Source organism: Branchiostoma floridae, chromosome 9, assembly GCF_000003815.2.
Source record: "Branchiostoma floridae strain S238N-H82 chromosome 9, Bfl_VNyyK, whole genome shotgun sequence".
Taxonomy (NCBI): domain Eukaryota; kingdom Metazoa; phylum Chordata; class Leptocardii; order Amphioxiformes; family Branchiostomatidae; genus Branchiostoma; species Branchiostoma floridae.
Genome location: NC_049987.1, coordinates 5,802,814 through 5,815,126, shown reverse-complemented (window position 1 = coordinate 5,815,126; position 12,313 = coordinate 5,802,814). Strand labels below are relative to the sequence as shown.

At 39.8% G+C, this 12,313-nt stretch overlaps 1 protein-coding gene across 1 annotated transcript; it reads left to right on the top strand.

Annotated features, from left to right (window-relative positions):
- Positions 1-75: 75 nt before the first annotated feature.
- LOC118423170 (interferon regulatory factor 6-like) lies at positions 76-2,931 on the top strand. The gene is made up of 5 exons (XM_035831204.1): positions 76-145; positions 322-462; positions 608-781; positions 1,261-1,394; positions 1,809-2,931. Exons 2-5 carry the CDS (start codon positions 396-398, stop codon positions 2,400-2,402), a joined length of 969 nt encoding a protein of 322 aa, XP_035687097.1. The 5' UTR covers positions 76-145; positions 322-395; the 3' UTR covers positions 2,403-2,931.
- Positions 2,932-12,313: the final 9,382 nt, after the last annotated feature.

The following is a 12,313-nucleotide window of genomic DNA, read 5'->3' as shown; positions in this document are numbered from 1 at the left end:
TGTAAATATATGCCTGTTGCCATTACACTATTTGCCTGATGATAACTTACTTAAATCAATAATTTCTAACTTTGTTTCATAGTGGCATGGGACCAAGCAGACGGCATAGGTCTGTCCAACGAGGCGACAGAGGAGTTTTTAAATGGTGAGCTCACGATGTTCATTTAACACACATGATATACACAGTGAGCAACTATAGCTAATCTGTATGAAATCGTTTTGAACGTAGAAATATTCTAATAGGTATAAGAGTTAACATTCATGGTAAGAGAGGCATGTGTAACATATTTTCAATTGTTTTTTATTTATTTTATTGCTTAGATCTGGACTCTCTTCTGTCGACACCACCTGGTACAACAGAATCCGGCGAGGGCGCATGCGCCCCAGCGCAGCCAATGATGCTTAACATCCCATTTGACAACAATGTCCAGACAAGTGACCTATCAATGCCTTCCTTACATGGTTGGTACAAACATATAAGAAATAGCTTAAACTCTTTGCGGTAATACGAAAGTTGACTGGTTATAACATGTTAAAAAATCATCTTGAGAGTCTATTCATTTATTATTTGTAGCTTTTTAACACACTATTCCCCCCCATATTTTAGACATGGGAATCATCTCACCCATACAACCAGTCACCCACGAACCTAACCAAGGCGCGTGTGCGATGGCACAGCCACTCATAGCGAGCGTACCACCAGTGCCCAGTGCCCAGCCGATGGATCAACTAACGGAGTCCTTACAAAGGGAATATCTGGGACCATTTTCGAATTTTCAAGGTAACCACATATAACATGATATTCCAGAGAAAAGTCTAGAAAACGTTCATCATCAAGAAAATATAACGATCCTTTTTTTAGAATTGTACATGTTGGAAGTAATGTCCTTAATTCCTTGTATCCTTTTAAATCATTTCTGTTAATAGAATAATTCTTCAATCAGTAACATAAAATACGTACCTTCAAATATTCGATGTCTGCTCAGAACATCTTGATCACGGAGCGACCTAGTCTCGCGAGATCACGAGACTAGGTCCGAGACTTGCGTAGATCGGTCTTCTCGGTTGTTTAGCTTGGCACCTTCCAACTGCATGGCAGCATGCAGACTGCTTCCTTGATCTTTCTGTGGGTTTAACGTGATTCGATAATTTCAATCGTGTCCGAGATGGGCTTAGTAGTGACCTTGTGGCCAGGGTTACTACTAAATCATGTCTCTATTGACGTTACATGATAAAAAATTTCTACCTACCGTCTTCCAGATTGTGAGGTGCGGGTGTGCGTGACGTACCGCGGCGTGCAGGTGATGGACTCGGGGACCTACCCCGTCCCGACAGGCTTCAGGATCTTCTACGGCTCACCCGTGGAACAGATGGCTACCAGGCAGGCATGTCAGGTAGGTTGCCCGCACGGTTTCAGTCATATCATTCTAGGCAGGACACATCGAAAGGAAAATTCTTTAAGAAGTATAACCTCTGCGAGCAAAGGGTTTGAAACTCCATTACAAGTCTCTTACCAAAACAAAAAACTTCATTCTGATATGAAGGATTCATATTAGTTCACACCACAAGAAAAGCTTGTTGCAGCCAAAATAGCCATATTTCAACTACTTCCAAATTCTAACTTCTTTAGACAACCCATTCAGTATATAATATGAACAAACCTTTGCATAAAACTCTAACTCTAGAAGATTCTAGCCTAGTTAAACGTCATCCAGACACATGCAAACCCTTTTAGACAACCTATCTGGTACATGATAATAGTGACCTATCTACGTTCAACTTGAAAGTTTGAGTTTTTGCCTTTCTAGATCTTCAGCAGAGATGCCGGGAAGCTGTTTGGACCTGAGAACGTGGTGCCAGTGCCGTTGCCAGACTGCGAAACACACATGCAGACACAGAAACAGCTTGACTCTACACTTAGGCTGCTCAACGGTACCAAAAGAGGCCTGCTATTCCGGTTCGAGAACGGCAACATCTTGGCGTACCGACTCTGCGAGCCAGCGGTCTACTGGTTGGACCCTAACTCTCCCATGGTTCCTACGAAACTAGAGCGAGAAACTCTCACCAAAGTCTTTGACCTTGTCCACTTCCTTACGAAGCTGCAAGAGTACGCTCTTGGGAGGGGTGAGAAGCCGTGTCCCTACTTCAAGTTCTGCATCGGGCAGTCCTGGAGTCTTGAAAAACCCTTCGAGAAGAACCTGGTCACCGTGACGGTCTACCAGAAGACGGCGGCCGAGAATCTTGAGTTGGTGAGACGGAACCAAGACAGCAAGTCTCTCTCCTTCAAGTTTTCTGACGCAAACGAAGATGACCAGCTAGTCGCCGAACTAGAGCAGCTCATAGCGTCTCTCAATTTGCAGCAATCCTCTTCACCACCTACACTTAATGGAAACATGTTTTGAATACGGTTTTCCAACAGCATTCCATTACATATAACGACTCCATGTTAAATGTTTTTACTTTGCCTTTAGGACAAAAATTTTTGACGAAGATTCTTTCATAGCAAGTGATGACTTACGATCCCAACCTCTTGAATCAGAATGGAAGATGCCTTTAGGATTGGACTGATTGTATGATCTCGTAGATTGATCCGCTGTCATCGTTAATGGCCAAGAAGATAAATGTGTTATTAGTCCCCAATACTGTCTGTGCTTCAACATTTAATAGAAATGGAATTTGCGTTGTGTTTGGCGGCAGGCCTCCGCCTTGTAACTTATGTAATCATAGGATTGCTTACTGTGTCAAACTTGAAGGGAAATAAGATAAAGGCGACGGAATTGGACTAGATTCTCCAGACGACTTAGAGATTGATCTTGTCTCCTGAAATTATAGTATAGATTAGTATAACTAGGTCAGCGAACCTTGGGGGACATTGCATATCTTATCTCATAGCATTGTAAGTAGGGCAGGTTCATTCCATGCATGATTGTATCTTATTATTGTATCTTATCTAATAGCATTGTTAGAGTTCCTTCTGTACACAATTGCAGTCAAATGACAACCTTTAGATGACACAACTCTGAGTACAACTTAGTAAGTGCAAGCATGCAGTAAAGAAATCTTACCTGACTTGACATGTAAATTACTAGGTTATTTTTATGATGTGTGAACTTGATATTCTTGATTGAAAACTACAATAAATCTAGATATTATAACGTATTTGTACTTGGTTCGTCTTCCTTTCATACATGTTTACATCATCATCCACCGTGTTTTGTATTTTGTTGCGACTCTCTACATCAGAATTGTGTCGCTAGAAGTCATCATAGAAACAAACCAAGCTGAAGATGCAATACTGTTAAGGTTTCTCGGTCGGCTATATTGGCATTTTGACCTTCCACTGTTTTCTTATCAATAAATTAAGAAAGAATGGAGCCGTAACGAATGTTGGTAGATGGGCATTAGAGAATTCTAAATCTGATTTTTTGGGGGCCAAATTGATGACGTCATCATTTTTATTGCCTCTGATATTATTTTTTTCTATGACAAAATACAGCACTTTGGTACATACCACTGTAATGAAACTTCGTTGAACGTTGCATAATGATGAAAGCTACAAACGTAGTGTTGCGCAAATTGATATCTACTAATGATCTGTAGTAATTAGAAAATGTTTGTTTTCATCTAATTAGAAAAATCTAATTCTTAATAAATACAGATCGTTAGTAGATATCAGTTTGCGCAACACTACGTTTGTAGCTTTCATCATTATGCAACGAAAAACGAAGTTTCATTACAGTGGTATGTACCAAAGTGCTGTATTTTGTCATAAAAAAAAATAATATCAGAGGGAATAATAATGATGACGTCATCAATTCGGCCCCCAAAAAATCAGATTTAGAATTCTTTAATGGCCATCTATCAACATTCGTTACGGCTCCATTCTTTCTTAATTCATTAATAAGAAAACAGTGGAAGGTCAAAATGACAATTTAGCCAACCGAGATACTTGTTCAGTTACAGCCTTTATTTCGAAAAAATGCACTTAAACCCAGATACTACGAGACATTTGCCCAGAAGCATTGCGTGGACATCAATATTCACCCAAGCAGGCAGATTTGCATCCAATGCAAGTTTAGTTCTACCTTACTGGCATCTTCAGATCATGAGATCACCTGAATCTATAATGGCCGGTAAGATGAATTATATCTAGGTCAAGAAAGCTTACGGGACAGTGTGTACAATATCTGTTGATCACTAACGGTGTTTGGAGTATATTCTGGAGTTAATCTTCAACGGTCTCATGGCACTGGAAAAAACTTAGGCAAGGACACCAGGCTCCTCCCATTTCAAATCAGATTGCAGTCAAATGACAACTTCGAACTTTAATCTTATCATTTCCCGGCGGAGACTGTAGTGGTGCCTGCATGGCCAATTTCATTATAACGTGATGTTGCTGTTGACTGTCGATTATAGTATATCAACAGTATTAGTGTTATAATCATAGTTCTTATACAACTACTGCGCGAACAATCTGTGTTATCATTAAAATTAAAAACTGTCGCTGATGTTGATGATAAAGTCAAACTTCATCAACCGATATTTTTGCGGCTCACATTCTGTCATTGTCAAATTTGTCTGGAGCGATGGTGGCGACAGTTTCGTCTCTTTGAAGTTAGAAAAAATACTTAAAGTATTTTATTAACATTAAACGAAATAAAACATGGCCTTTGATTATCAAATGTCCAACTACATTATCTAGTTTGTTTAGTCTTCAAAATCATCCAAAATGATAGAGTTTTTGTTGCTTGACTATTTTCTTGATTTTAGCATTAGTCTTCGTCAATAATGGGGTCTAAGTGCAATAAACAGCTTACTAGTCTTAGTTTGCAATGGACGTCGTTGAAGTCCAAGGCGGCGTAACAGCGTTTCAGATATTTGCCATGTCCAATGTTGGAGAGCGCGGGTCAAATACAACACGTTTTCGTACCCTGTGCGCTCAGATGGTGCCTTGACAATGACATTGATAGTCAGGGGTTCTCTATATACCGCGTACGACTGGTATCAAAAGGGCATTTTTATTGCTTGACAATATCTCTCTTTTAGCTTTGATATCCAACATAGTACGTAAATGCACCTTTCAACTGTAATGCATAAATCAGTTTTGTTCCCGGAACTTTCTCATCTTCAGAACCATGTGCTGTATGAAATATTGCACAGACCGCAAGGTGCTCTAGGCTTACTCCGATTCAAATAAAGATACAAGCTGCGGCAGTTCTATCTTTCCCGCCGCTTTGCAGCTATCATAAACGACCACGTATCGCTTCCAGGCGTGTGAAACCACGACGAATAGTAAAACTGCACTAAAAGCATCCGTAAATAGTTTCATCAGGTTGGTAGATCAATCGAACAGTCTTCTTCGTTTCACAACCTCTTTTTATTCTTCTGCAGACGTTTCGGTGACTGTCTGTCACCTTCATCAGTGCAAAATGAAATATACTAACGTTACTCGGTGCGATATAACCTATACAGTGCAAATCGAACTATTTGAACAACTAGGATGATTAACGTATCACGTTCGAGAACATTCCATGTCAAGTAATTACGTCACAATAGGTTTAGTTCGATTTGCACTGTATAGGTCATATCGCACCGAGTAACGTTATAAGAATTTATTTTGCACTGATGAAGGTGACAGACAGTCACCGAAACGTCTGCAGAAGAATAAAAAGAGGTTGTGAAACGAAGAAGACTGTTCGATTGCACTAAAAGCAACTTGATATATGGGTATTCTCCTTTCTAATCGTTGCAGTGCAGAGGACGTCGACGACAGCATTCGCCTGGCAAACCTGGCCATGAAAAAGACGTGACGTTAGACGGAAATATCACTTTCTAGCTAAACGTCTCGGTCACCTAACAAGCCATGTGCTACCGGAGAGTCAGAGTTTCAAGAATTTCACAAGAATCCTGCCTTAAATTATTTACAGGAGGAAGACCTCTTGCTTATCCGGATCCTGTAAATATATTTACAGAAAAGACAGTACTTTTCCGGTACTTTTGCAATAAAGATGCAGCTATACATGTACTATTATCAGTTTCTTCCCATACCTGTTTACAATCCGTACATATTGTAATAATAAATCATTGCCAAATATGAGACCACATGTTATCAGTACTATAACATATTGCTTGAGAACTTGGTGGTGCACGGTGATGAGACCCGCGAGCAGTGTAGCGAAAAATTTCTGTCGCAAACGTTTAGCGTCAACAGCGTTCCGTGACATGTACAATATAATAAAAGGCGCTACGTCTACCACGAGGGACTTTGAACAGGTATTCTCCAGAGCTTTGATGACATGCCTTATGCTCAGGATGATCACTGTTCCGAGTCACCTGCTAAAGCAAGAACGCAGAATCCGGGCGGGGAAATGTTCGCGTTTCTACCCACACTCATCATCCTGGTTAAGACGTAAAGGTTGCACAAGTTTGCCATTATGTTTGACATTATTTCAGCCTCCAAACCCTATTTGCAGGCACGAAATATTAGGAACAATGTTATTGTTTTCGAATAAAGATATCTAAAAAGATGTGAGAAGACAGGGCAAGGTGCTAAAAATTTCAAATATTTCCTTAAACACTAAAGCCCAATTTTTATTCTCGTCATAATTGCTTTTCAATTAAGACTATTGTTGCCAAAATAAGAAAGACTTCCTCAAACTCAGGAGAACTTGTTTCCTCTGACACAAAGAGCACTAAGCGTGAAAGAACAGCACGCTAGCACTGATAAGCACCAGGTACGAACAGTGAAGACATGTGAAATCAAAAGCAACGCCTGCCGTTTGCAGATGCACCCACTGTGACGACACAATTGCTAATGAACTCACATCTGGTGGGGAAGATAATGCTGGTATTGCAAATCGTGTTAGATACACGGCACTAACGTCGGAAATGTTCATCAATACGGAGGACTGGAGATTGAACAGGTGTTGAAAACTGACGGCACTCGGTGAAACGTAATGAGAAGTAAATGAAACTACAAACAGGTGTCCAAAATGTCAAAAGAAAACTGATTGTCAAGGTTGGTTTCATCATTGATAATTGCGAAAGAGACTCCGAAGCTCTCTTGAAGCAAAAGCGACGTTGATGCTTTCTTTTATTGAGCGCCAGTTCATGTCGTGATCTTGTGGTTCATTTCAGACCTGCCATGTGCAAGTACAAATTTCAGATAATGCAAGTTGACGTTGACTATTGTTGTCGTATCCCTATGGTTCGTTATGTATTTTCGTCAAGATGTATTCTTATAATGAAACGTGTGTTGGGAATTTCTTGTAGTCATCTTGTAAACAGACCGCGACGATGCGCCAAGTGAACAAAGTGGAAAGCAAACGCAACCTGGAAACTACAGATAACGTGATGTTCATGGTACATGATACAACCAATGGAATTACATCATCAAAAGAATGCTTTGAGATGCGTTACAAGGCACCGAAATAATAAGCCAGACACGGCAATAATCGTAACATTTACGACAATTTGCGTCTACTTTGAAAGTCATTGCGCAAAAGAAAGGAAAGATAAATAACATAAGTATGGGTATGGCGCCCATGTCTAATGAAACCACATTACGTTTACAATGATAGCGTGGTGTCTGGTAATTGTGGTCAAGGTTATGAGATTACAACTAGATCTCTATTATTTCCCAGGGATATAAGTAATCGATTAGCTTTAAACCTTAAAAGTTTGTAATTGAACAATAAGCTGGTAGTCACATGACAATTACAACACCGTATTTTTGTAATAGATTTTAATTTGAAAACAAATCCACATTGGTGGTGGTATCATTCCAAATCTGCTTATATTTGCGTTGCGTAAATGAAATCGCTTAAATGTATATTAGATCGTGGTCGATACTGCACGGTTCTATAAGTCATTAAATATCTTTCCATCAAAATATTGTTTTACATTTGTGCGCGTGCTATTGGTTTGTAACGATCAATTTTTCACAGATGAATTTTTCATCACAGGTAATTTGTTCTCAGACCGATTCTACAGGATCACTTTTGATTGTACCCAAGCGAGTTGTAACCAGGCGGCGTCACATTGAACTGCACTCAAAACCTATCGATGGCTATTGAAGCCGTATCATATATGTCCATTCTGTCAAGATCTAATCGAAGGCTAATATCACTTTATGGATGTATGTCCCAAATATTCCGATGTACGCAATTCTCTATACAGAAGGCTGTCATCTCGTCATACACAAGGATTTATCCAAATGGACCTGAAGTGCAAATTCAAATACATCATGACATGTGACAATCCCTGCATGGCAGATATAGGAAAATATATCAAAGAAGGTTAAGACATTAGAAATTCCCAAAATGATTGTAAAACTTCCAATGAATGTAAGAAACTTATCCCATACTACAACTCCTGTATTAGTTAGATAAGCCTTAAGATAAGTTATATAGCACTGTAGTTATGTAGATGCCATACTTTGTACCCCGTACAATTGTTGTGCAATAAAGTTATAAGTATCATATAAAGCAGACCTTGGAGTCAAAAAGATTCGTCACAGACTGCCGTGTTTAGAATTTAAGGCTTTCTCATTTTTTTTCAAGAGCTACAAATGGATCCATTTCCTATCAGTCGTTAAACTTGCTTGGCAGAACGTCCGCTGCATCAATTTTACATTTGGAGAAAGGTAAATCGGATTTGTGGTCAATAAAAGTCCCTCAAAGACCATGCATATAGGAGACATCATTTGACCCTCATAAACCGCAGGCAGTATTTCTAAATATGTCTTTATTGTCTGTGCCATTCCCTCAATTTAATCACGGTAAAATTGCATTATTATCGATAGAATGGCGAAAGTTACTGGCCGATGGAATAGTCTGTTTATATCTAGTTTTAGTTCCTCTGAACGACATTAAAGCGAGCTACGAAACAAAGACAATGTCCTTAAAGCGCTGGCTTGGGAGTTGAGCATACAGCCGACGACACTGCACTTTACAGGTTTGACCATTTACTCAGGCATATGCATGCAGGAAATGAAGCAGTAAAGAAATTGGAAATCACTTATGCAAATTTAGGAAAAAGGAACAACAGCAACAATGATATGCTACACACACATAAAGCCAAGTTCCTAAATTAGAAGCCCAGAAAGATTCATACACGTTTTGTTTAATCTTGACCATATATAATACGTAACCTAGCTGACCCTAAGACAATTGTAAGAAGTAAATAGTGCATCATTATCTGGACTCCGGACTTAGACCAACAGCAGTTACTGTAGCCCATGCGACCCTAATGATATTTAAGGAAACCGTTACCGTGTTCAGGCACAACCTTTACGACCCCACACGCACTATCCAGCGCCTGTGGGTTTGATCTGGTCTGATGTATTTTGATGGCAACTATTTACAGGTTACTCTGTTTCCCGCCTTTGGACTGGTTAGAAGAAAGTACAAGGGAGAAGAGGAAGACGCCGACGACCACATCAGCCTAATAACTTGTGATAGGTTCATTAATGTTTTCCTGGCTGTGGCAAAATTTCACATAATCAAAAAAATGTCTATCCCTTCACATTGTTGTTATAGTAATATGTGTACTTAGCTGTATATACCAAGTCAATAGCATGTCACTGCAGGTGTTTCAGACAGGACAGGGGGTGGGCTGGCGCTGAGTCAAAGTCACAAAGATGTTATAGTGGTGTCTTGTGAACGAAATCCCTATTTCTCCATGCATGTTTATGATTTAAAATGTGCGGAAAGTACGATTTACATTTATATATATTACCTCCGCCTAGACGGCGGCAGGTGGCGACAACGCGACCACACATGTACGTGAAACCGTACAAGATTCACTGACTGCTGGTGCAGGTATAAATGCATGAAAGTACATCTAACAAATTTACGTCTGTCTGTAAAAATTGTTGTTATGGAAATGTCAGCATCTATGGGTATTAATTACTATTCTATGATGTAGCTCAAACCTTAATTTTCCCTTGAGAAACAAATCTAGCTCACATATATTCCGGCATATGCTTATAGCTCCATTTTAATCCACTTATCAAACATAACATCAATCATTCAATTGTGGATGTTCATAGAACCAAGCACATTTCATCTACTCATCCGTCTAGTACTGGAGAAAGCATATGATTAACTATAGGATATAGACATGCTTGCTACACTTAGAAAACCCTCACACGATGAGCTTCTTTACCTCGTCTAAGCAGTGCCGTTAATATGCATGTAACATTAAGGATGGCATGCGGAAAACAGCTCCAACCAAGGGACACAAAACGCGCAGAAATTGCGTCATGAATCACATAGAAGTATAAACCACAAGCTGGGGCGAGAAGTTTAGGAAGTTGTAATCGCTTCCGATGCCATGGCCTCGCTCATAGATAATTCAAAGGGTTTCGATTCTCAAGAGCTCACATGTAAGACAACTCGCTAGTAAGCCAGGTATTGACAACACTGGCTGGTAAGTACTTAACTCGGGATCCTTGGCTTTAAATTGTCCAATTACTCTAAACGAGGGTCTTTTATGTCTTATCAGGATTGAGATAAATAAAACTGGCAAATATATAATCTTCAATGAATGATGGCCAACCGTTCTAGGTGAAATGAAAATTGAAGTTTGGATTTTCAACATTTTTTAGCCTAGCTTTTTTTTTTTATGGCCTGAACATATAGTAATCCCTAGCTTTTTTTTTATGGCCTGAACATATAGTAATGTCAAGACGATTGTCCATATTGATGACGATGAAACTCTTGAAACACTCCTTGATTGTAGCGATGAGCTTCTTGCAAAAACTTCAAAGGGTTGTCTAGTAATATCGAGAGGGATGCATCTTCCTTACTGTAGACTTTTGAAGGCGCAAAGCCACTTAACCCATTACACACTCGAGCAAGGAGGTAGGAATTTCAGTCTTACGTGAACGCGGATGATTGTATCTGGCTTACTGAACCGGGAAATGGATAGCATTAGGACGTAACCTGACGTATTGATTTTGTGGGGCAAGGATTACACTAAGTCTTACTAAGTTACGTTTGACTAAAGTATGCTGAATAGACCACACTATCTGTGAACACCTAGTACGAGCGCGAGCGCGCACACACGCACACTCAATCTCTTTCTTTCTCTCTCCTTCTATCAGCTCTTCGCAGCCAAACAGTCAATCCCCCTTGCTCCGTCTGAAGAATAAGGCACCAACAAACTTTTTTCTCATCTCATAGCCAGTTTTCTATGCTAAAGATGTTCTCTTCCACTTTCCACAGTAGTTAATTTCATGATGGGAATTAAATGCTGATGTTTGAAGATTAGCCTACCCCAGTAATAGTCTGGTGTATTCAATCAAATCATTTCTAATCCAAGAAAGTTTACTCATCAAAACTAGCATTATGTACACTTAAGTAGCACAACATAGAATGTAGTTCTTACCACCATAGTAGGTTTCCTTATCATGTGCTGTTTGTCTTTGCAATTAATATTACCCCTCGGACACGAGTGGAGACACAGGTGTCACCTCCAAAAAGAGGACGAACTGAACTGAACTGATGAACTTGCAATAAGCATTATATATGTACTCACTAACCATTCAGCAAAGCAACTGACATTAACAAATCGTAGCACATGCGGAGGTGCAATACAATCAGGGGGGTCAAGTAGGAGTTCCTGTCGATAGTCCACCTCACCGTAAGACTGATCGTTCCGGGTAACCTTGTTACACACTGTACCGATTTCCTGCCACTTTCATCGGGGCGTGCTGCGATGTACATGTAGATGTCGGTGGTATAACGAACCGCCGTATTGATACACACTGCTCATGACGGAATGAACCTATACATTTACTTGACGTCGATTTGAGTTGTATAAATCAGCAAACCTCAACAGTTTTCACAAAACAAATTTTTTCTTCTATACTTTGAAGGAATTTCATTGCGAACTATATCCGTCCTGATCAACAGCTACGGTCATCTATCAATGTGCTTTGTATTATTGATTAATCAACACCACATAGATTGTTCGATTGCCAGCTAAGCCTCTAGCACAAGTGGGTGCTAGTTGTTTACAAGTGAACTCTGTATCTTCATTATGGTCACCCTATGACTGCAAACATATATGCAACACCAACCAATCAATGAGGGAAGTTCTGTGGGTTTCTGAAATAAGTGGGAACTCGTGTATTGATTTCGGTTCTTAAGAAAACTGCTCACCGTGAAACGAATTTTGACAAGCATCAAAGCAACGCATCCAACCAGAGGCTCGATGTGTTCTTCACACCTCACGGGCGTTCATCATGTCAACAGTGGTCTATCCGTTATCTTTTGTAACCTATCCCAAAGTCTTGCCAATGTTTACC

What these genes read in the sequence shown, in the direction of transcription:
- LOC118423170 (XM_035831204.1), top strand. Translation starts at nt 396, where the DNA reads ATGATGCTTAACATCCCATTTGACAACAATGTCCAGACAAGTGACCTA. An exon ending in ATCAATGCCTTCCTTACATG is followed by an intron (nt 463 to 607) that starts GTTGGTACAAAC and finishes CCCATATTTTAG; the next exon opens with ACATGGGAATCATCTCACCC. An exon ending in CTACCAGGCAGGCATGTCAG is followed by an intron (nt 1,395 to 1,808) that starts GTAGGTTGCCCG and finishes TTGCCTTTCTAG; the next exon opens with ATCTTCAGCAGAGATGCCGG.